At 41.7% G+C, this 25,770-nt stretch overlaps 1 protein-coding gene across 16 annotated transcripts in view; it reads right to left on the bottom strand.

Moving 5' to 3' along the window:
* The window catches only part of dtnbb (dystrobrevin, beta b), a 59,709-nt gene extending 34,041 nt beyond the window's left edge, over window positions 1-25,668 (bottom strand). For 11 of the 16 annotated variants that reach the window (XM_014197662.3, XM_014197689.3, XM_014197725.3 and 8 more), the window contains exons 1-8: window positions 25,445-25,667; window positions 15,224-15,291; window positions 13,714-13,794; window positions 13,287-13,500; window positions 10,032-10,117; window positions 7,590-7,744; window positions 1,481-1,586; window positions 1,040-1,206 (exon numbers count right to left, since the gene is read on the bottom strand). In XM_014197662.3, the coding sequence (XP_014053137.1) occupies window positions 1,040-1,206; window positions 1,481-1,586; window positions 7,590-7,744; window positions 10,032-10,117; window positions 13,287-13,500; window positions 13,714-13,794; window positions 15,224-15,290 (876 nt within the window). In that variant the 5' untranslated portion in view covers window position 15,291; window positions 25,445-25,667. Of the gene's footprint in view, window positions 1-1,039; window positions 1,207-1,480; window positions 1,587-7,589; window positions 7,745-10,031; window positions 10,118-13,286; window positions 13,501-13,713; window positions 13,795-15,223; window positions 15,292-17,261; window positions 17,311-25,334 lie in introns of all 16 variants that reach the window. The other 5 variants (XM_082974641.1, XM_014197706.3, XM_082974625.1 and 2 more) reach the window with 4 other exon arrangements.
* Window positions 25,669-25,770: the final 102 nt, after the last annotated feature.

The following is a 25,770-nucleotide window of genomic DNA, read 5'->3' as shown; positions in this document are numbered from 1 at the left end:
CTGTGTTTTCATAGTTTTGATATCTTTATTATTATTCTACAATGTAGAAAATAGTCAAAATAAAGAATAACCCTGGAATGAGTAGGTGTGTACAAACTTTTGACTGGTACTGTATATATTTCTTAATTCCATTCTTTTATTTTGAAATGTGTGTCTATTGTTGTGAATTGTTAAATACTACTGCACTGTAGGAGCTAGGAACACAAGCATTTCGCTACACCCACAATAACATCTGCTAAATAAGTGTATGTGACCAATAACATTTGATTTGAAGAATGACAAAATTGGTTCATACAAAATAGGACCAAATACATAGTTCTCTTTGCTTTGTCATAGATTTTTTTTTGCCAAGACCCTTTTCTACAACCAAATATGCTCAGCCATTTAATTCTGGTCATGATGCCCTAAAAACAAACAGTAATCACCATCCTTAGTTCAGTATTGGATTTGGAACCAGTGCAAATCCTTTCCCCAGCTTGAATTAAAATCACACTGATTGAGAATTGGGAGAATGGTGGCATAGCATTAGAAATTCAATTTAATTAGCTGAAATTAGTAAAAAAAATTTTTAAAAAAACATAAAATCCCTTTCAGAATATTTATGGGATCTGATGTGTGATCTGAAAGAACTGACCAGGTGAAAGTCAGCCTAATGATGTGCTTCCACCATACTATTTTCAACTGTCAAGTAGGGCCAGGATGATACCAGTATCGCGATACCCGTTAGTATCTTGGCAAAGAAACAAAACACAAAGCGGATTTCACTTCTTTATCATTATGTTGTCATGCAGAGTCACCTTTATTTATTTTCTAAGCTACAGTACACAATATCTTACATACAGCAGGTTTTTAAAGCACCAAATAGTTTTGCCTGCTTCATGTTTTCATTTTTGTCATGGATTAAATTGCGTGATACTGGTATCGTCACAGCCCTACTGTCAAGTCTTTTTCCAATCAGCGCAGACGAACGGGAGGAGACGAGGAGAGGAGGGATTTTAAAAACCAAGAGAGATAGAGCCTTTGTGGTTGCCATGCCTACCCAAGAGGAGTGCTCCTTCATTTGATGCTGGTTGCTATGGGGACCGTTGGCATGGCCACGCCAGAAGCAGCTCTGACAGAGTTGGTAGCCATGGCACTGTTGGCACCGGTAACGGAACCCCATCATACTTTCACTCCGGCAATAGGAACATTCCACGGGATGGAAGACTAGAAGGAAACCACAGGGAAATGGTTCATAGGTCACTAATGTCAATTGAAATGTTGATACAGGGAGACATAACATATTATAAGATGTATTATAAGGCATGATAAAAAAAAATCACACATATGCTTATAACAGCATTATACCTACAGGTAAAAGTGTTACCACATTTGTCAATAGAAATGCTTAGATAGATTAGAATGACTATTACTGGTGTTCGGTGGCAAATTCACTGTGAAAATAGAGCCAAGAAGAAAAGTAATAACAGGGTAACATTACCATTTTCAACATTAGCGAGCCGGTGCATGAGAGGTAGCCACACGAGGCACTGGGGGGGAGGATCTGCCATCAAAATGTCCAAAAACGTGTTCAGCAAGATCTTCTTCTAGATACAAACACACCAAGATGCATTCAGTTATACAGAGATAGCACACCCCAATGCATTCATTTATAAAGCGGCACAGAGTGGGACAATTAAAATAATTCTCAGCAAGATCTGGATAACAACAGATGTGGATAAGGTTCATTGACAGACAGCAGAGAAGCAAGACCTTGTCAGACAGAATGCAAATAGTAATTCTGCTGGCATCGACTCCATGGGCATAGTACGTCCCAAATGGGAGTCTATTCCCTATGTAGTACACTGCTTTTGACCAGGGCCCATTGGGCTCTGGTCAAAAATAGTGCACTGTATAGGGAATAGGGTGCCATTTAGGACGCAGCCCATAGTGGAAGAAATGGACAGCACTGCAAAAGGTCATCTTCAATAATAGATTAACTATCCCTGCTTATTGAGGATAACCTTTATAATGCTGTCCATACTTTTTTTCTATGGTCTGTGGACTATATTTACAAGGTTGTAGCACCCAACCAGGCTGTCAATCACACTTGGGCTAACCTGGACCACCAAATCAAATAAAATTGTATTGGTCACATACACATGGTTAGCAGATGTTAATGTGAGTGTAGCGAAATGCTTGTGCTTCTAGTTCCGACAGTGCAGTAATATCTAACAAGTATTCTAACAATTCCCCAAAAACTAACAATGACCTAATGCACACAAATCTAAAAGGGGTGAATAAGAATATGTACATATAAATATATGGATGAGAGATGGCAGAGACGCATAGGCAAGGTGCAATAGATGGTATAAAATACAGTACATACATATGAGTAATGTAAGATATGCAAACATTAATAAAGTGACATTATGTAAAGTGGCATTGTTTAAAGTGACTAGTGATCCATTTATTAAAGTGGCCAGTGATTTGGGTCTCAATGTAGGCAGCAGCCTCTCTGAGTTAGGGATTGCTGTTTAGCAGTCTGATGGCCTTGAGATAGAAGCTGTTTTTCAGTCTCTCGGTCCCAGCTTTGATGCACCTGTACTGACCTCGCCTTCTGGATGGTAGCGGTGTGAACAGGCAGTGGCTCGGGTGGTTGATGTCCTTTTTGGCCTTCCTGTGACATCGGGTGCTGTAGGTGTCATGGAGGGCAGGTAGTTTGCCCCCGGTGATGCCTTGTGCAGACCGCATCACCCTCTGGAGAGCCTTGTGGTTGAGGGCGGTGCAGTTGCCATACCAGGCTGTGAAACAGCCCGACAGGATGCTCTCGATTGTGCATCAGTAAAAGTTTGTCAGGGTTGTAGGTGACAAGCCAAATTTCTTCAGCCTTGATGAGGCACTGTTGTGCTTCTTCACCACACACCCTTGTGGGGCCCCAGTGTTGAGGGACAACAAAGTGAAGATGTTGTTTCCTACCTTTGCCACCTGTGGGAGGCCCGTCAGAAAGTCCAGCACCCAATTGCACAGGGCGGGGTTGAGACCCAGGGCCTCCAGCTTGATGATGAGCTTGGAGGGTACTATGCTGTTGAACGCTGAGCTGTAGTCAATGAACAGCATTCTTACATAGGTTCCTCTTGTCCAGATGGGATAGGGCAGTGTGCAGTGTGATGGTGATTGCGTCGTCTGTGGACCTGTTGGTGCGGTATGCAAACTGAAGTGGGTCTAGGGTGGCTGGTAAGGTGGAGGTGATATGATCCTTGAAAAGTCTCTCAAAACACTTCATGATGACAGAAGTGAGTGCTACGGGGCAGTAGGCATTTAGTTCAGTTATCTTTGCCTTCTTGGTTACAGGAACAATGGTAGCCATCTTGAAGCATGTGGGGACAACAGACTGGGATAGGGAGCGATTGAATATGTCCGTAAACACACCAGCCAGCTGGTCTGTGCTCTGAGGACGCGGCTAGGGATGCCGTCTGGGCCAGCAGCTTTGCGAGGGTTAAGACATTTAAATATTTTACTCACGTCAGCCACGGAGAAGGAGAGGGGGTGCAGTCCTTGTTAGCGGGCCGTGACGGTGGCACTGTATTATCCTCAAAGCGGGCAAAGAAGGTGTTTAGTTTGTCTGGAAGCGTGAAGTCAGTGTCTGACGTGGTTGGGGTTTTTTTTGGAGGGGGGGGGTGGATCAGCTTAATATTGCAGAAAGAATATTGCTTCCATCAATGTAATTGTCTGCATCATTTCCAATCCCCCATATATTTTTGGGATAAATATATATATCCATACACGCATGTATGGTGGAACAAGCTCCCTCACGACGCCAGGACAGCGGAGTCAATCACCACCTTCCGGAGACACCTGGAACCCCACCTCTTCAAGGAATACCTGGGATAGGATAAAGTAATCCTTCTAACCCCCCCCTTAAAAGATTTAGATGCACTATTGTAAAGTGGTTGTTCCACTGGATATTATAAGGTGAATGCACCAATTTGTAAGTCGCTCTGGATAAGAGCGTCTGCTAAATGACTTAAATGTAAATGTAAATGTACATATACACATATATACATACACATACCTATATAGACATACATACTTTTTGGAAGAATATACCTTTATTATTATTCCCCGCAAACCCTACCACCGATCCCCCAATTGGAGTAAACTAATAAACACTTCGGCTTTTACCTTCAATTTATTCATCTTATACACCTTTTACAGACACAGTCTATTTTACAATAGTTATATTTTGTTTGTTTTTAGTCCTTCCTCTATTTCTGATGTCCATCCAGTTTGATTTCTATTTGTAACTGTGCTATATCACAAAAGTTCTGAACCTATATACATTTTACAGACCCCGTATGTTTTACATTGTTAATCTTGTTATTAGTCCCACCCTTCAGCTCCATTGAACCCCTCCCATCTATTTCTCAACATCATCCATTTCAGATTTCTATTTGCCATATATTTTTCAACTGTGCTGTGATGATTCACAAAACAATTGAACCTTTCTATTCTCATAGCTTCAACAGATTGTAAATTAAAAATAAACATTTTGGTTAGTTTTCTTTTTGTAGTTCGTGATTTCCTGTAGACCCTGCCACATACATCTCGTGTCTGAGCCGTTCAATTGCGACTCCACCTTGTCCCTGTACTGGCATTTCGCTTGTTAGATTGCCTTGCAGAGGGAATAGCTACACTTATTTTCAGACATATTCCCAGACCTCTTTCCATGGTTAAATGAGGTGGATCATGCTTTCAGTTTTGCGCGAATGCCGCCATCCATCCACGGTTTCTGGTTAGGGTACGTTTTAATAGTCATAGTGGGTACAACATTTCCAATGCACTTCTTTATAAATGCACTCACCGAGTCAGCGTATAGGTTGATGTTGTTCTCGGAGGCTGACCGGAACATATTCCAGTTCGCATGATCAAAACAATCTTGAAGCGTGACTTCTGATTGGTCGGACCAGCATTGAATGGTTCTCGTCACTGGTACATCCTGTTTGAGTTTCTGCCTATAAGACGGAAGGAGCAAGATGGCGTCGTGGTCGGATTTGCTGAAGGGAGGGCTTTGTATGAATCGCAGAAGTTAGAGTAGCAGTGGTTGAGGGTATTGCGCATGCGTGTAGCGCAATCAATATGCTGGTAGAATTTAGGTAGACTTGTTCTCAAATTTCCTTTGTTAAAATCCCTAGCAACAATAAATGCAGCCTCAGGATATATGGTTTCCAGTTTGCATATAGTCCAGTGAAGTTCCTTGATGGCCGTCTTGGTGTCTGCTTCAGGGGAATGTACACAGCTCCGAAGATAACTGACAAGAATTCTCTTGGTAGGTAAAATGACCGGCACTTGATTGTAAGGAATTCTAGATCAGGTGAGCTGAAGGACTTGAGTTCCTCTATGTTCTTATGATTACACCATGAGTTGTTCATCATAAAGCAGACACCCCTGCCTTTCCTTTTCCCAGAGATGTGTTTATCTCTGTCGGTGGCTGAACCGATTCCGACAACATATCCTGAGAGAGCCATGTTTACGCTCTTATATCCAATAGTTCGTCCCGGCTGTATGTAATAAGACTTAAGATTTCCTGGGGTAACAATGTAAGAAATAATACATAAAAAAAACGAAATACTACATAGTTTCCTACGGACTCGAAGCGAGACGACCATCTCTGTTGCCGCCATCACTGTGTTCCCTGGTACGTACAGTTGAAGTTTACATACACCTTAGCCAAATACATTTAAAACTCATTTTTTCACAATTCCTGTCATTTAATCCAAGTAAAAATTCCCTTTCTTAGGTCAGTTAGGATCACCACTTTATTTTAAGAATGTGAAATGTCAGAATAATAGTAGAGAGAATGATTTATTTCAGCTTTTATTTCTTTCATCACATTGCCAGTGGGTCAGAAGTTTACATACACTCAATTAGTATTTGTTAGCATTGCCTTTAAATTGTTGAACTTGGGTCAAACCTTTCAGGTAGCCTTCCACAAGCTTCCCACAATAAGTTGGGTGAATTTTGGCCCATTCCTCCTGACAGAGCTGGTGTAACTGAGTCAGGTTTGTAGGCCTCCTTGCTCGCACATGCTTTTTCAGATTTTCTATAGGATTGAGGTCAGGGCTTTGTGATGGCCACTTCAATACCTTGACTTTGTTGTCCTGAAGCCATTTTGCCACAACTTTGGAAGTATGCTTGAGGTCATTGTCCATTTGGAAGACCCATTTGCGACCAAGCTTTAACTTCCTGACTGATGTCTTGAGATGTTGCTTCAATATATCCACATAATTTTCCTTCCTCATGATGCCATCTATTTTGTGAAGTGCACCAGTCCCTCCTGCAGAAAAGCACCCCCACAACATGATGCTGCCACCTCCGTGCTTCACGGTTGGGATGGTGTTCTTCGGCTTGCAAGCCTCCCCCTTTTTTTTCTCCAAACATAACAATGGTCATTATGGCCAAACAGTTCTATTTTTGTTTCATCAGACCAGAGGACATTTCTCCAAAAAGTACGATATTTGTCCCCATGTGCAGTTGCAAACCGTAGTCTGCATTTTTTATGACGGTTTTGGAGCAGTGGCAACTTGCTTGCTGAGCGGCCTTTCAGGATATGTCGATATAGGATTCGTTTTACTGTGGATATAGATAATTTTGTAGCTGTTTCCTCCAGCATCTTCACAAGTTCCTTTGCTGTTGTTCTGGGATTGATTTGCACTTTTCGCACCAAAGTACATTCATCTCTAAGAGACAGAACATGTCTCCTTCCTAAGCGGTATGACGGCTGCATGGTCCCATGGTGTTTATACTTGCGTACTATTGTTTGTACAGATGGACAGGGTACCTTCAGGCGTTTGGAAATTGCTCCCAAGGATGAACCAGACTTGTGGAGGTCTACAATTTAAAGTTGTTTAAAGGCACAGTCATCTTAGTGTATGTGAATTTCTGACCCACTGGAATTGTGATACAGTGAATTTTAAGTGAAATAATCTGTCTGTAAACAATTGTTGGAAAAATTACTTGTGTCATGCACAAAGTAGATGTCCTAACCGACATGCCAAAAATATAGTTTGTTAACAAGAAATTTGTGGAGTGGTTGAAAAACGAGTTTTAATGGCTCCAACCTAAGTGTATATAAAGTGTATATAAACATCCGACATCAACTGTACATCCTTTGTTAATGTCTCTCTCCAACTCTCTCTCTCTCTCTCTCTCTCTCTCTCTCGCCAACTCTCTCTCCAACTCTCCAACTCTCTCCCCAACTTTCTCCAACTTTCCCTCTCTCGCCAACTTTCCCTCTCTCTCTCACCAACTTTCCCTCTCTCTCTCACCAACTTTCCCTCTCTCTCGCCAACTATCTCACCAACTCTCTCTCCCCAACTCTCTCTCCCCAACTCTCTCTCCCCTCTCTCTCTCTCTCTCTCTCTTTCCAGCGCTCTTTCTCTCCAGCTCTCTTTCTCTCCAGCTCTCTTTCTCTCCAGCTCTCTCTCTCCGCTCTCCTCCCCCCCGCCAACTCTCTCTCGCCAACTCTCTCTCTAGTTTATTATGTGTGAGCAGTGCACTTTTTATTTAATTTCAGTGAGAGAAATCCCCTCCTGGCCAGTCCAACCTACCTGTTGAGGGAAGCATGTCCGTACGGAGTGTTCTGTGTATCCAAACGACGGGCCCTCGAACACAGCTGTGGGCAGCTTTAGAACCTCCCTCAGAAACTGGTCAAACTTAGCAAAGGCCATCACACCATTCGAGTCAGAGATCTGGGAGAAGATATCTAAGAGAGAACCAAGTGTGGTGGTGAGTACATCAGTGCCATATACAGTCGCTAGTGAAAGTCTACACACTCCTTGCACAGTCTTCACATTCTGCTGCCTTAAAACGTAAAAAGGGATTACATTCGATTTCACAAAATGTTCCAATTTACTAAGAAATATAAAATGAGGATGTATTGATTGTGTATGTCTTCACACTCCAAAGTTAATACTTGGTGGAAGCCCCTTTGGCAGCAATTACAGCTGTGAATAATTTTGAATAAGATTCTACCAACCATGCGCTCCTAGGGCAACATACAGGGGTGCAACTTCGGTGCAACTACATAATTATTATAATTTTTATTAAACACTCCAAACAGCCTACCCGACTGCTCGGGGGTGTCTGCATGGTCCTAAAGCACACTGTTGCCTCATTTTGTATCACATTCCAATGATAAAACTGGGGGAGACAAAAATGCAATTTCAGAATGTGTGGGTGGGGGGGAGGGGACATGTTCCCGATCCCCAGTGAAAGTTGCGCCCCCAGGCAACATGTATCCATTGTTTTTGTCAAAATTTCTCAAGCTCAGGCAATCTGGTTGGAAATCATTGATGGACAGCAATATTCAAATGTTGTCTCTGATGTTTTAAGCATATTTAAGTCAGGACGGAGAATCCACCATTCAGGAAAACTCAATACCTCTTGGAAAACCAATCTGGTGTGTCTTTGTCATTAAAATGTGTGTAATTATACTGCGGAAAAATACAACTCTATCCCAGGGTTTTCAGAAGAATGAGGTGGATATCCTCAAATTTTTTACCTGGGCTTTGCTCCCTTCTTATTTATTTTGATCCTAACTAACTTCCCAGTCCCTGCCGGTGAGAAGCTACCCTCTGTATCTTCAAGTATTGTGGTGGCAACATCATGTTATGGGTATGCTTGACATCAGCGGGGACTGGGGAGTTTGTCAGGATCAAAAGAAATACGAAAAGAGCAAACCCAATGTAAAAAGTTAAAGGAATACCCTCATCATTCTTTTGAAAACCTAACCCTGGGATAGAGTTTTATTTTTCAGCGAGACACTAGCAATGTTACCATCCAACTGGCGACAGATGTTCATGCGAATATGCTAAAATCAGCATAAAACCAATATGCGCTTTTTCCCCAACAGAGATGTGTTTCCATCAAATTGACTTGTTGCGGATACTGTGGGTGATTATGTACTGCACATAAAAATACCTTTTGCGGTGTACCGGATAAAAAATACAAGTTAAATGAGTTTCCATCGCATTTTCAACTCTATTGATGATTTTCTCACAAATTGTTTTTGTTATATATAGCGAGTATGTGCCCACCCTGGTATTGGCACGTGCTCTAGCCAACATCTCGCAGATACAGCCTACATGATGAGATTATTATGGACAAAAGAGCAAGATTCTTTTTATTTGTCAAATGGAAGCCAAGCATTGATTATCATGTCACCAGAATACAACCCTCAATATTTATTGGAAAGGAGCATCAAGCTCATCACCTTGCACTTTCACCAACCTGTGAAGTTCATCATAACTTATATATGTTGCCCTTAGAGTTGGTCAAAATTGGTAGAATCTTATTCAAAATGTTTCACAGCTGTAATAGTTGCCAAAGGTGCTTCCCCCAAGTATTAACCCTGTGGTGTGAAGACATATGCAATCAAGACATCCTTGTTTTTAAAAAATATATTTGGAAAATGTTCTAGAACTTTCTTTCACTTTGAAAACCTGTAGTAGGTTGTGTCGATCTGAAGTAAAAAAAATGGAATGTAATAATTTTTTGATTTTATTTTAAGGCAGCAAAATGTGAAGACTGAAAGCGGTGCGTAGACTTTCACTAAGCACTGTATATGCCATTTCTATAATTTATTGAATATGAGGAATGGGTGATAATTCTTCTTGACACTTCCATCGAATAAAATTACAACAATGATGTTTGTGCTGTAATTGACTCAACAACGCCCCCGTGTGTATCCTTTATGCAACCGCAGACAGGGTCAAAAAGCAGATACTGTAGACCAGGGTTTCCTAAACTTGGTCCTGGGGGCCCCCCTTAGTGCACATTTAGGTTTCTGCCCCAGCACTACACAGCTGATTCAAATAACCAACTCATCGTCAAGATTTAATTGGGGGCCCCAGGACCGACTTTGGGAAACCCTGCTGTAAACTAAACCATGGAATTAAAAGTGTGGCTACTGCAAAACAGAGTTAACTTTCCATTTAGTTACATTAACTGTAACTTTTGCCCTTCGGTAAAGTTCAAGGAGATATACTTACAACGTAGTTTGTCCACTATTTTCCCTCCACACATGGTTGCCAACATGGACTTCATCGAGAAAACGGTCAGTTTCCCGTGGCCTTCACTAAACACACACACAAAAAAAAGCATACATTTACGAAAATATGTAACAAATGTATTGAAACACACATTGTTAGCATTCTGATAAAGGTGAAGTTTATTTCCCAAAGCAAATTCCTCTTTTTCCATTATCTGCTTTAGCTTACTGGCCACAATGGAGCACAAATAATTGGCACTTCTGAATCCATCTTGACCTGGACCATGTTGTCTGAAGGACCAAAATCATAATTTCGAGGGGAGAGCTTTGAAGATTTCAGCATACAGATTAGCCCTGGAATGTATAGCGGTCGTTTTATGAGCTCCTGACCAGTTATGCTATTTCGTACGTTTTTTTTCTTCGGAGATCGTAACTTTTTGGATCATAAATGTTTCCCACCATCGTTTTCTATGATCAAAAAGACCTTCTTGACATCAGAACACTGATCGTTAACCTCGATTTAGATGAAGATTTCTACTTAAATGAGTTGGCGCCGCAGGACATACAGTACTGATCACCCCGGAACAAGCCCTAATCCCCAACACTGGGAGAGAAAGAGATGGCGATATATAGAAACCGACATGTGGGCACACTGATTAAACTACGGCGGCATGTAAATAAACTGCTTGTACCCAGCCTACCCAGTGTGGTGCCAGGACAATAACCTCTCCCTAAACGTCAGCAAGACAAAGGAGCTGATCGTGGACTACAGGAAATGGAAGGCCGAGCACGCCCCCATTCACATCGACGGAGCAGTAGTGGAGCGGGTCGAGAGTTTACAGTTTGTTGTCCACATCACTAAGGATCTGTAGTGGTCCAATCACACCAACACAGTCGTGAAGAGGGCACGACCATGCCTCTTTCCACTCAGATCCTCAAAAAGTTCTACAACTGCACAATGACTGGATGTATCACTGCTTGGTATGGCAACTGCTTGGCATCCAACCGCAAGGTGCTACAGAGGGTAGTGCATAAGGCCCAGTACATCACTGGAAACGAGCTCCCTGCCAGGATGTCTATACCAGGACCGAAAAATTGTCAAAGACTCCAGCCATCCAAGTCATAGACTGTTCTCTCTGTGTCACGCCCTGACCTGAGAGAGCCTTTTTATGTCTCTATTTAGGTTTGGTCAGGGTGTGATTTGGGTGGGCATTCTATGTCTGTTGGGGATTGCTTTGTTTCGGCCGGGTATGGCTCCCAATCAGGAACAGCTGTACATCGTTGTTGCTGATTGGGAGTCATACTTAGGCAGCATGTTTTTCCTTTGGGTTTTGTGGGTAGTTAATTTCTGTTTAGTGTGTTAGGATACCTGACAGGACTGTTTGGCTGTCGTCTGTGTTTCTTTGTGAAGTGCCTTTTTTCATCTAAAATAAAAGATGAACAAATTCCACGCTGCACCTTGGTCTACTACTTCAGACAGCCGTTACACTCTGCTACCGCACGGCAAGCAGTACCGATGTACAAAGTCTAGAACCAACAAGACCCTGAACAGCTTCTACCCTCAAGCAATAAGACTACTATATAGTTAGTTAAATAGTTAACCAAATAGCTACCTGGACTATCTGCATTGACCCTTTTTGCACTAACTTTTTTGACTCATCACATTACGCTGCTGCTACTGTTTATTATCTGTCACTTTATTCCTAGTTATATGTACATATATACCTCAATTAACACGAACCCCTGCACATCAACTCTGTACCGGTACCCCTTGTATATAACCAAGTTATACTCATTGTGTATCTATTATTACATTTTTTACTTTTCTATTTGCGCTCTGTATTGTTGGGAAGGGCCAGTAAGTAAGCATTTCACTGTTTGTCCACACCTGTTTACAAAAATTAAAAAATTAAATATCAAATTTCAAAGTATTCAGACCCTTTACTCAGTACTTTGCTGAAGCACCTTTGGCAGCGATTACAACCTCGAGTCTTCCTGGGTATGACGCGCAAAGCTTGGAACACCTGTATTTGGGGAGTTTCTCCCATTCTTCTCTGCAGATCCTCTCAAGCTCTGTCAGGTTGGATGGGGAGCGTCGCTGACCAGCTATTTTCAGCTCTCTCATGAGATATTCGATCGGGTTCAAGTCTGGACTCTGGCTGGGCCACTCAAGGACATTCAGAGACTTGTCCTGAAGCCACTCCTGCGTTGTCTTGGCTGTGTGCTTAGGGTCATTGTCCTGTTGGGAGGTGAACCTTAGCCCGAGTCTGAGGTCCTGAGCGCTCTGGAGCAGGTTTTCATCAAGGATCTCTCTGTACTTTGCTCTGTTCATCTTTCCCTCGATCCTGACTAGTCTCCCAGTCCCTTCCGCTGAAAAACATCCCCACAGCATGATGCTGCCACCACCATGCTTCACCATAGGGATGGTGCCAGGTTTCCTCCAGATGTGACGCTTGGCAATCAGGCCAAAGAGTTCAATCTTGGTTTCATCAGATCAGAGAATCTTGTTTCTCATGGTCTGAGAGTCCTTTAGGTGCCTTTTGGCAAACTCCAAGCGGGCTGTCATGTGCCTTTTACTGAGGAGTGGCTTCCGACTGGCCACTTCTACCATAAAGACCTGATTGGTGGAGTGCTGCAGAGATGGTTGTCCTTCTGGAAGGTTCTTCCATCTCCACAGAGGAACTCTGGAGCTCTGTCAGAGTGACCATCGGGATCTTGGTCACCACCCTAACCAAAGCCCTTCTCCCCCAATTGCTCAGTTTGGCCGGGCGGCCAGATCTAGAAAGAGTCTTGGTGGTTCCGAACTTCTTCCATTTAAGAATGATGGAGGCCACTGTGTTCTTGGAGACCTTCAATGCTGCATACATTTTTTCGTACCCTTCCCCAGATCTGTGCCTCGACACAATCCTGTCTCGGAGCTCTAAGGACAATTCCTTCGACCTCATGGCTTGGTTTTTGCTCTTACATGCGCTGTCAACTGTGGGACCTTAGTGTGGAAGTGCAGTGTGGAAGTTTATCCTGGTAGAGTGTGTTGCCTAACTGTGTGCTAACAATAAATGACCCCCCAATATCATAATAATAGTAAGAAATGATATCTTGTTCTGTAAATAAGGTGTTGCACCATAGACATATCCATGCACAATATGTACAGAATGTGTCATTGTCTGAAAAGTGCTAAACAGCAGTTCAAAGCAAATGTATGCATCTAATATCCTATATCTAATGTACTGTATATCCTGTGTCTAATTTACTGCACCTGTCGTATGTGGCCACCATGAAGTTGAGCAGCAGGCCGATGGACTGCTCTACGTTGATCTGGTGTGTGGTGGGCAGACGCTTATTGAGCTGGTAGTAGATCGAGGACAGGATAGTCTCCAGTCTAGACACGTTGATCTCTGCGTTGTGGTCCAGCGTGTTTAGACCACTATCACGGAACGCCTCAATCATGTTCCACACATCCACCAAGTGAACTGGGATAGGGGGATAGCAGGAGGGGACGAAAGAAGTTTAGAAAATAATAGATTTCTTCAACATCAATTAATTATATTCAAGTGTACCATATTTGAAACAGACACATGTAACACAGTGTAATGTGAACAGTTTGAAAAGTTAAGCGAGTAAGAGGACACTTGCATGTCATTTTCAGTAGAGGAAACAAAACGAGCCAGGCAGGCGGTACTTACGGTTGCATCTCTTCTGCACAAATCTTAGCTTGCAGGCCGTCCTATAGGTTGACAGCCTGATGACGTCAAAGTTTTGTGCCCCTGATAAAAATAAAAAGACGAATCAACAACTCTAACACAACCACACACAAAACCCACTGCATGGGGAGGGGAGTGTACAGTTAATTCGGAAAGTAGTCAGACCCCTTGACTTTTTCCAAATGTTGTTATTTTACAGCCTTATTCAAAAATTCATTATATTATTTTTTTCCCCTCACCAATCTACACACAATACCTCATAATGACAAATAATTTTTTGTTTGTTTGTTTGTTGCAAATGTATAAAAAATAAGAACTTAAATATCAGATTTACACAAGTATTCAGACCCTTTACTCAGTACTTTGTTGAAGCAACTTTGGCAGTGATTACAGCCTCGAGTCTTCTTGGGTATGACGCTACAAGCTTGGCACACCTGTATTTGGCGAGTTTTAACTATTCTTCTATGCAGATCCTCTTAAGCTCTGTCGGGATGGATGGGGAGCGTCGCTGGACAGCAATTTTCAGGTCTCTCCGGAGATGATCGATTGGACTCAAGTCCGGGTTCTGGCTGGGCCACTCAAGGACATTCAGAGACTTGTCCCGAAGCCACTCATAAGTTATCTGGCAGTGTGCTTAAGGTCGTTGTCCTGTTGGAAGGTGAACATTCACGCCAGTCTGAGGTCCTGAGCACTCTGGAGCAGGTTTTCATCAAGGATCTCGCTGTACTTCACTCCATTAATTTTCCCCCTCGACCCTGACTAGTTTCCCAGTCCCTGCCGCTGAAAAACATCCCCACAGCATGATGCTGCCAACACCAGGCTTCACCGTAGGGATGGCATTGGCCAGGTGATGAGCGGTGCCTGGTTGACGCTTGGCGTTCAGACCAAAAAGTTAAATCTTGGTTTCATCAGACCAGATAATCTAGTTTCTCATGGTCTGAGAGTCCTTTAGGTGCCTTTTGGCAAACTTCAAGTGTGCTGTCATGTGCCTTTTACTGAGTAGTGGCTTCTGTCTGGCCGCTCTACAATAAAGGCCTGATTGGTGGAGTGCTGCAGAGATGGTTGCCCTTCTGGAAGGTTTTCCCATCTCCACAGATGGACTCTGGAGCTCTGTCATAGTGACCATCGGGTTCTTGGTCACCTCCCTGACCAAGGCCCTTCTCCCCCGATTGCACAGTTGCGGCCAGCTCTAGAAAGAGTCTTGGTGGTTCCTAACTTCTTTCATTTAAGAATTATGGAGGCCACTGTGTTCTTGGGGACTTTCAATGCTGCAGAAATGTTTCAGTACCCTTCCCCAGACCTGTGCCTCGACACAATCCTGTCTCGGAGCTCTAAGGACAATTCCTTCGACCTCATGGCTTGGTTTTTGGTCTGACATGCACTGTATGCTCTAAAGTGTATGGCTATGAATGGCTTTGCTACGACACAGCAGAGTGTGAATGATTAGTAATGGTTTGGCTCTAGAGATTTCGCTCTCAGTCAGTCTACTCACTCATCTCCATGAAGAGTTGTCTCTTCTCCACCATCGCTTTGCCTCGTTTACTGCCCTCCTCTATCATTCTGAGGGGAAAAACAGAACAGGCAATAAGCACGCATTACCTTCTCAATATTTAATGACAATCATTGTATACAATATACGTTATCAAGCTGTATTATCGGCCTTCACTGCCCTCCTCAATCCTTCTGGGGAAAGAATACAGCAAGCATTACTACCTACTCACTAATTAATGACATAATTATTGCTCACATTATCAGGCTTTTGTATACTGACTATGACGTTTCTTCTTCCCTTTGTATACATTAGGCCTATTACTCATTTTGAGGGAAATAAAACCGGAATCATGCATTACCAGTAATGATTGTATGATTGTACAGTACCAATCGAAAGTTTGGACAGTACTCATTCAAGGGTTTTTCTTTATTTTTACTATTTTCTACATTGTAGAATAATAGTGAAGGCATCAAAACTATGAAATAACACATATGGAATCATCTAGTAACCAAAAAAGTGTTAAACAAATCCAAATATATTTAATATTAAAGATTCTTCAAAGTAGCCACGCTTTACCTTCACGACAGCTTTGCACACTCTTGGCATTCTCTCAACCAGCTTCATGGGGTAGTCACCAGGAAAGCATTTCAATTAACACGTGGGCTTGTTAAAAGTTAATTTGTGGAATTCTTTCCTTCTTAATGTGTTTGAGCTAATCAGTTGTGTTGTGACAAGGTAGGGGTGGTATACAGAAGACAGCCCTATTTGGTAAAAGACCAAGTCCATATTATGGCAAGAACAGCTCAAATAAGCAAAGAGAAACGACAGTCCATCATTACTTTAACCAGCATGGCTACCACAGCATTCTGCAGCGATACGCCATCCCATCTGGTTTGCGCTTAGTGGGACTATAATTTGTTTATCAACAGGACAATGACCCAAAACACACCTCCATGCTGTGTAAAGGCTATTTGACAAAGAAGGAGAGTGATGGAGTGCTGCATCAGATGACCTGGCCTCCACAAATCACCCAACCTCAACCCAATTGAGATGGTTTGTGATGAGTTGGACCAGATTGAAAGAAAAGCAGCCAAAAAGTGCTCAGCATATGTGGGAACTCCTTCAAGACTGTTGGAAAAGCATTCCTCATGAAGCTGGTTGAGAGAATGCCAAGAGTGTGAAAAGCTGTCATCAAGGCAAAGGGTGGCTACTTTGAAGAATCTCAAATATAAAATACATTTTGATTTGTTTAACACTTTTTTGGTTACTACATGATTCCATATGTGATATTTCATAGTTTTGATGTCTTCACTATAATTCTATGATGTAGAAAAAAGAAAAACCCTTGAATGAGTAGGTGTCCAAACTTTTGACTGGTACTGTATATCATTGTAATCATTTTATACATTATCAAGGTCCATTATAGCCACGTGAAAATAAAACATCCTATACATTTTTTACACTAAAGCTGCAATATGTAACTTCTTGGGAGACCTGATCATATTCACATAGAAATGTGTGTTCTATCTATTGTCATTGAAAGCAAGTCTAAGAAGAGGTAGATATGTTCTATGTGAGCCATTTTTATGCTCTGCATTCTTAAGTTTCGTTTTGCGTCTTTTACTTTTGGTTTTGTGCACCAGCTTCAAACAGCTGAAAATACAATATTTTTGGTTATGGAAAAGCTATTTCACAGCTGTTTAGATGGTACAATGATTCTCTACACTATACTTCCTTGTTTTGTCACAAATGGAAATTAAGCAAACCTTTCAAATTTTTGCAACCAGGAAATGGCAGAACCATTTCTGCATCTTTAAAGTTACATGCAGTATATTCATCTAACTGATTCTGTGTACTCTATACATTGATCCCTCTACTGTAAGTGTGTATACATCATATATGGAATGTTCAATAATGTACAACACATACCATACATTTAAACAGACATCGTCTATGCATAAAGCTCAAGAAAAAAGCTCACTAAAATCTACAGATGTTTTTGTCAGATGAAAGATAAGAATCCCAGCGGTATATGTACCTGTCACTGGCTGAATTTTAAACAAAGGGAAGCATTAGCTGCTACTGCCCTGTGAAGAGAAGAAACATCATAGTCAGTTATCGAGTTGGCTCCTTAATTAATGTTCTGTGTCTCGGGTATGCTCTGTAGTAGTTGAAATATGCAGTCCTTCCAGCCAAAATGGGCTTGACTTTTAAATGAGTCATTAACACCCTCCCTTCAAGGACTTGATGAACGCTACAAAACATGAGGTTTTTCTTCCTCTAAAGAGATGTGTGCACTTTCACTGTCTTGCACAAGAGAACACTTGAGTGATTCTGCTCTGTCTCTCTGAATGTGTCCCAAATGGCACCGTATTTCCTTTGCAGAGCACTACTTCTTACCAGGGCAGGGTGCTATTTAGGAAACACACCCTGTATGTACACTACAAATAATAATTCTCCATGACATCGCCACTCAGCTAAGACTGCATCCGGTGGACTAATGACATCGACGGCCAGCAAGGGATGCAGACCGAGGACTTAATGATGATGGACACAAAACACATTACAGCTATTCAATGACTGGTTCCAAAACCCGGGGAATGGCATGATAGGATTGGATGGCACCAGACCTGGGTTCATAGAATGTTACTATTTGACATCTTTCAAATACTTGCCTGGAGTGCCAGGTGGATGGGGCTTGCACTGATGGAACTTTTCTATTGGTTCTATTAAGCCAGGCAAGCTTAATCAAGCCCATATAAAGTATTTGAAATGATTTGGAATAATATTTGAACCCAGGTCTATACAGTACAGTATCACCATCACATGGCAGCCCACTGTGGCTATGAGGTGATGGACAAGCCAGGAAACTGCATCAGCTGACCAGTTGACTGTGAGCAGTCTGCCTGTGTCCCCAATGACCCCTTATTCCCTTCATAGTGCACTACTTTCGACCAGAGCCCTATGGGTCCTGGTCAAAAGTAGTGCATTATAGGGAATAGAGTGCCATTTGGGACGTAGTCATTGAAGCCAGCCAAGGTTGAACCCTCAGGAACTCTGTTGACAGGCCTTTTTATTCCTCCCTCCTCACTCGTGTGGCTGGAGAGCAAGGGTTTGCAGGGCCATATATAAAGATATCCAGTAGCAGTCAAACGTTTGGACACACCTACTCATTCCAGGGTTTTTCTTTATTTGTACTATTTCCACATTGTGAAATAGTAGTGAAGACATCAAAACTATGAAATAACACATATGGAATCATCTAGTAACCAAAAAAGTGTTAATCTTTTAAAAATGTATTTTATTTTTGAGATTCTTCAAAGTAGCCACCCTTTGCCTTGATGACAGCTTGCACACTCTTGGCATTCTCTCAACCAGCTTCATGGAGGTAGTCACCTGGAATGGATTTCAATTAACAGGTGTGTCTTGTTAAAAATTAATGTGTGGAATTTCTTTCCTTCATAATGCGTTTGAGCCAATCAGTTGTGTTGTGACATGGTAGGGTTGGGTATACAGAAGACGAAGACCAAGTCCATTTTATGGCAAGAAAAGCTCAAATAAGCAAAGAGAAACAACAGTACATCATTACTTTAACCTGTTAGGGCTAGGGGGCAGTATTGACACGGCCGGATAAAAAACGTACCCGATTTAATCTGGTTACTACTCCTGCCCAGTAACTAGAATATGCATATAATTATTGGCTTTGGATAGAAAACACCCTAAAGTTTCTAAAACTGTTTGAATGGTGTCTGTGAGTATAACAGAACCTATATGGCAGGCCAAAACCTGAGAAGATTCCATGCAGGAAGTGGCCTGTCTGACAAGTTGTTGTTCATCTTGGCTCTTTTTATTGAAGACTGAGGATCTTTGCTATAACGTGACACTTCCTATGGCTCCCATAGGCTCTCAGAGCCCGGGAAAAAGCTGAACGATATCGAGGCAGCCTCTGGCTGAAACACATTATCGCGTTTGGCAAGTGGCCGATCAGAGTACTATGGGCTTAGGCGCGTGCCCGAGTCGACCCCATGCTTTATTTTCTTTCGTCTGTTTACCTAAACGCAGATTCCCGGTCAGAATATTATCGCTTTTTTATGAGAAAAATGGCATAAAAATTGATTTTAAACAGCGGTTGACATGCTTCGAAGTACGGTAATGGAATATTTAGATTTTTTTTGTCACGAATTGCGCCATGCTCGTCACCCTTATTTACCCTTTCGGATAGTGTCTTGAACGCACGAACAAAACGCCGCTATTTGGATATAACAATGGATTATTTGGGACCAAACCAACATTTGTTATTGAAGTAGAAGTCCTGGGAGTGCATTCTGACGAAGACAGCAAAGGTAATAACATTTTTCTTATAGTAAATCTGACTTTGGTGAGTGCTAAACTTGCTGGGTGTCTAAATAGCTAGCCCTGTGATGCCGGGCTATCTACTGAGAATATTGCAAAATGTGCTTTCACCGAAAAGCTATTTTAAAATCGGACATATCGAGTGCATAGAGGAGTTCTGTATCTATAATTCTTAAAATAATTGTTATCCTTTTTGTGAACGTTTAATCGTGAGTAATTTAGTAAATTCACCGGCAGTGTTCGGTGGGAATGCTAGTCACATGCTAATCACATGCTAATGTAAAAAGCTGGTTTTTGATATAAATATGAACTTGATTGAACAAAACATGCATGTATTGTATAACATAATGTCCTAGGGTTGTCATCTGATGAAGATCATCAAAGGTTAGTGCTGCATTTAGCTGTGGTTTGGGTTTATGTGACATTATATGCTAGCTTGAAAAATGGGTGTCTGATTATTTCTGGCTGGGTACTCTGCTGACATAATCTAATGTTTTGCTTTCGTTGTAAAGCCTTTTTGAAATCGGACAGTGTGGTTAGATTAACGAGAGTCTTGTCTTTAAAATGGTGTAAAATAGTCATATGTTTGAAAAATTGAAGTTTTTGCATTTTTGAGGTATTTGAATAACGCGCCACGGGATTACACTGGCTGTTGAGTAGGTGGGACGCAAGCGTCCCACCTAGCCCATAGAGGTTAAGACATGAAGGTCAGTCAATCTGAAAACTTTCAATTTCAAGAACTGAAAGTTTCTTCAAGTGCAGTCATAAAAACAATCAAGCGCTATGATGAAACTGTCTCTCATGAGGACCGCCACAGGAAAGGAAGACCCAGAGTTACCTCTGCTTCAGAGGATAAGTTAATTAGAGTGACCAGCTTCAGAAATTGCAGCCCAAATAAATGCTTCACAGAGTTCAAGTAACAGACACATCTCAACATCAACTGTTCAGAGGAGACTGCGTGAATCAGGCCTTCATGGTCAAATTGCTGAAGAAAAAAAAAACACTACTACAGGACACCAATAATAAGAAGAGACTTGCTTGGGCCAAGAAACATGAGTAATGGACATTAGACCAGTGGAAATCTGTCCTTTGGTCTGATGAGTCCAAATTTGAAAATGTTTGGTTCCAACCGAGTGTTCTTTTGAGACTCAGTAGGTGAATGGATGATCTCCGCATGTGTGGTTCACACCGTGAAGCATGGAGGAAGAGGTGTGATGGTGTTTTTTGGTGACACTGTCTGTGATTTATTTAGAATTCAAGGCACACTTAATAACCTCTTACATCTAGACGTTCCGCTAGCGGAACACCTGCTCCAATATCCAATGATGGGCGTGGCGCGAAATACAAACTCCTCTAAAATCCGAAAACTTCAATTTTTCAAACATATGACTATTTAACAGCATTTTAAAGACAAGACTCTCCTTTATCTAACCACACTGTCCGATTTCAAAAAGGCTTTACAGCGAAAGCAAAACATTAGATTATGTCAGCAGAGTACCAAGCCAGAAATAATCAGACACCCATTTTTCAAGGTAGCATATAATGTCACAAAAAACAAAACCACAGCTAAATGCAGCACTAACCTTTGATGATCTTCATCAGATGACAACCCTAGGACATTATGTTATACAATACATGCATGTTTTGTTCAATCAAGTTCATATTTATATCAAAAACCAGCTTTTTACATTAGCATGTGACGTTCAGAACTAGCACACCCCCCGCAAACATCCGGTGAATTTACTAAATTACTCAATATAAACGTTCACAAAAAACATAACAATTATTTTAAGAATTATAGATACAGAACTCCTCTATGCACTCGATATGTCCGATTTTAAAATAGCTTTTCGGTGAAAGCACATTTTGCAATATTCTCAGTAGATAGCCCAGCCATCACGGCAAGCCATTTAGACACCGACCAAGTTTAGCCCTGATCAAACTCCGATTTACTATTACAAAAGTTTCATTACCTTTGTTGTCTTCGTCAGAATGCACTCCCAGGACTGCTACTTCAATAACAAATGTTGGTTTGGTCCAAAATAATCCATCGTTATATCCGAATAGCGGCGTTTTGTTCGTGCGTTCCAGACACTATCCGAAATGGTAAAGAAGGGTCGCGCGCATGGCACAATTCGTGACAAAAAAATTCTAAATATTCCATTACCGTACTTCGAAGCATGTCAACCGCTGTTTAAAATCAATTTTTATGCCATTTTTCTCGTAGAAAAGCGATAATATTCCGACCGGGAATCTCCTTTTCGGCAAACAGAGGAAAAAATCACAAAGACGGGGGCGACCAGGTCACGCGCCTAAGCCCAGAGTACCTTGATCGGCCACTTGAGAAAGGCGATAATGTGTTTTAGCCTGGGGCTGGGATGACGACATTCAGGTTTTTCCCGGGCTCTGAGCGCCTATGGACGACGTAGGAAGTGTCACGTTAGAGCAGAGATCCTTAGTAAAAGATAGAGATGGCAAAGAAGTTCCAGAAATGGTCAGACAGGCCACTTCCTGTAAAGGAATCTCTCAGGTTTTGACCTGCCATTTGGGTTCTGTTATACTCACAGACACCATTCAAACAGTTTTAGAAACTTTAGGGTGTTTTCTATCCATATATAATAAGTATATGCATATTCTAGTTACTGGGTAGAATTAGTAACCAGATTAAATCGGGTACGTTTTTTATCCAGCCGTGAAAATACTGCCCCCTAGCCATAAGAGGTTAACCAGCATGGCTACCACAACATTCTGCAGCGATTCACCATCCCATCTGGTTTGCGCTTAGAGGGGCTATCCTTTGTTTTTCAACAGGACAATGACCCAACACACCTCCCGGCTGTGTAAGGGCTATTTGACCAAGAAGGAGGGTGATGGAGTGCTGCATCAGATGACCTGGCCTCCACAATCACCCAACCTCAACCCAATTGAAATGGTCTGGGATGAGTTGGACCGCAGTGCAGGAAAAGCAGCCAACAAGTGCTCAGCATATGTGGGAACTCCTTCAAGACTGTTGGAAAAGCATTCCAGGTGAAGCTGGTTGAGAGAATGCCAAGAGTGTGAAAAGCTGTCATCAAGGCAAAGGGTGGCTACTTTGAAGAATCGCAAATATAAAATATATTTGATTTGTTTAACACTTTTTTGGTTACTACACGATTCCATAGTTTTGATGTCTTCACTATTATTCTACAATGTAGAAAATAGTTTTTAAAAATTAAGAAACATTGTTGAATGAGTAGGTGTGTCCAAACTTTTGACTGGTACTGTATACTAGACAAAAATATAAAACGCAACATGTAAGGTGTTGGTCCCATGTTTCAGGAGCTGAAATAAAATATTCCCGAAATGTTCAATACACCCAAAAAGTGTATTTCTCTCAAATGTTGTGCACAAATCTGTTTTACATCTCTGTTAATTAGCATTTTTACTTTGCCAATATAAGCCTGACAAGTGTGGCATATCAAGAAGCTGATTAAACAGCATGATCATTACACAGGTGCACCTTGTGCTGGGGACAATAATAGGCCACTCTAAAATGTGCAGTTTTGTCACACAACACAATGCCACAGATGTCTCAATGCCACAGATGTCTCTGTTTTGAGAGAGCGTGCAATTGGCATGTTGACTGCAGTAATGTCCACCATAGCTATTGCCAGAGAATTTAATGTTCATTTCTCTACCATAAGCCACCTCCAACGTTATTTTAGAGAATTTGGCAGTACGTCCAACTGACCTCACAACCACAGTCCACGTGTAACCACGCCAGTCCAGGACCTGCACATCTGGCTTCTTCACCTGCGGGATGGTCTGAGACCAGCCACCCGGACAGCTGATGAAACTGAGTTGTATTTCTGTCTGTAATCTAGCCCTTTTGAGGGGAAAAACTCATTTTGATTGGCTGGGCCTGGCTCCCCAGTGGATGGGCCTATGACCTCCCAGGTCCACCCATGGCTGCGCCCCTACCCAGTCATGTGAAATCAATAGATTAGGGCCTAATGAATTTATTTCAATTGACTGATTTCCTTATATGAAATGTAAACTCAGTAAAATCATTGAAATTGTTGCATGTTGCGTTTATATTTTGGTTCAGTATACACACATATACATATATATACATACATACATACATACATACATACATACATACATACATACATATATATACACACATACATACATACATACATACATACATACATACATACATACATACATACATACATAACATACATACATACATACATACATACATACATACATACATACATATAGCTCTGATAGTTTCCCTACTCTTTATTCTAATATTGTTGTGATAATACTATAATGTTGTCCTTATGTGTAATAAAGGGTTATTACATGATATGTAGTAAACAGGATGTAGAATGCTAGAAAACACAAGCTGAGCTCAGGAGGGAAACTAACAGAAGCAAGTCAGAAAAAAATTCTACAATGGCCCTCTGTAACATTCAACTATGAAGTAGGCCTACTGTAAGCTTGCCTGAGCTATTCATTTATGTAGGCAACTAAGGCCGGAAATTAGGAAGTGGTTACCCAAAAGAAATACATTCTATTGATATTGAAGAAAATGTCCATCTTAGATTGCCCACTGTGAAACTGAATGTAACTTAAGAAGATATCAGAGCTTGATTGGTCTCTCGTGGACAGCTGTAACATAATATGCAAGATTTGGTTCTGAGTTGCCGACATTATAGTTTGATAAACCATGGAAAGGCTATTTACATTGGACCTGTAGACATTAAAAGTCAATATGTCTAATGAATTTGAGGTATTATATGGTGGATAATGAATAACTTCTGAGTTCCCTGGTGACAGGCCTGCAGGTGCACGTTCATCAAATACAATTCAATTCCATTTACAGATATGTTGGCTTAAACTACAGTTTACTATAAATAACAACGGGCTACCAAGGCATCATATGGGTAAAGCAGGAACCTAAAATAAGCTGTGGTGATGATTATGATCACCAATCATCATATGCCAAAAGGCCTAAGAAGCTATTTAATCTCCATGATTAGGCCTAAAGGCGTTTTTAATAATAAGGTCAACATAAACAAAATACAAATACAGGGATGATAGTAGGCCTATTGCCAAGCATTATGTCATTCCACGGGTTCCTTTCGGGAATTACTGAACTCGAGAGCATCAGCCTCTATAAGAGCCTCCCCGTACAAACACTAAAATAAGAACTAGCAGCTACATGTAAATTATGTCGTCGAATAACCTAGTGATTCTTCAAGCTATGCAAAAATATATACTGGATGTCTGAATGTGATTTAAATGTTTAAAAGGGCGATTATTAAAGGTGCAGTATTCACCGCACCTTGTCGAGTAGGTAGCTAATAATGACAACATCCTTTTACGTGAGTCAAAAAGAGGACTAGGCCACTGCAGTGGCAGCTTTAGGGCTCGAATGTCTAAACATCACCCACTTCCGTCTCTGTGTAGCTGCTCAAACGCTCTCTGTGACGAACCGTTTAGCTTTACAATACTTTATGCGTCTCAGATCTTGAAGGAACCGCTCGACCGACGTGGCCATTTGCAGCTTTAAGTACCTATTTACCTTGTTTCCGCAATATGAATTTGTGCGTGCGATGTATCTTAAAGGAATATTCATATTGTGACGCTATGTGATCATTTATCCTAAATATCTGCCTTCATAAATGTGTAGTGTCCTAATTTAGATGTGCCTGCTGCATTCTATAGGCTATTTCAATTAGAATGATGCATCTATTAGCCTTACCAGTAGGAAAATCACGCAGGTTGCGTTTATAGCACCATCATCAGCATCAGATGATGAGGATAAGTAGTCAGGATATTTCCTTCGTGAATCATTACTGCGCTCAGTCTCACCTTTGACAAATTGCACACGCTGTATGTCCGCTGTCGTTCGTTATTGCTGTCCGAGCAATGCCAAACGATCGAGATTATCTATCCATCGTTACATTTCCAGTGCGTTTCCTGTTCTGTAGCCTACGACTCTGAATTGCGGTGGACTGTGGTGTCTCATAAAAATGTACGAGCGCCGCGCTCTCTCTCTTCAGCATCATCAACGACCGAACAGCAGAGGACAGCAAAGCGCAGGCATGCAAGAAGATGAGGCTGCGCGTGCATCACCAACGGCCCTACGCGCCTGCGCGCATGCTGGCATAACGTAGCGGCAGGCGCCACTCGGAGGC

Source organism: Salmo salar, chromosome 01 (genome assembly GCF_965601325.2).
Source record: "Salmo salar chromosome 01, fSalSal1, whole genome shotgun sequence".
Taxonomy (NCBI): Eukaryota; Metazoa; Chordata; class Actinopteri; order Salmoniformes; family Salmonidae; genus Salmo; species Salmo salar.
Note: the sequence above shows the minus strand (reverse complement) of the source record. Positions and strands in the feature narration are given on the sequence as shown.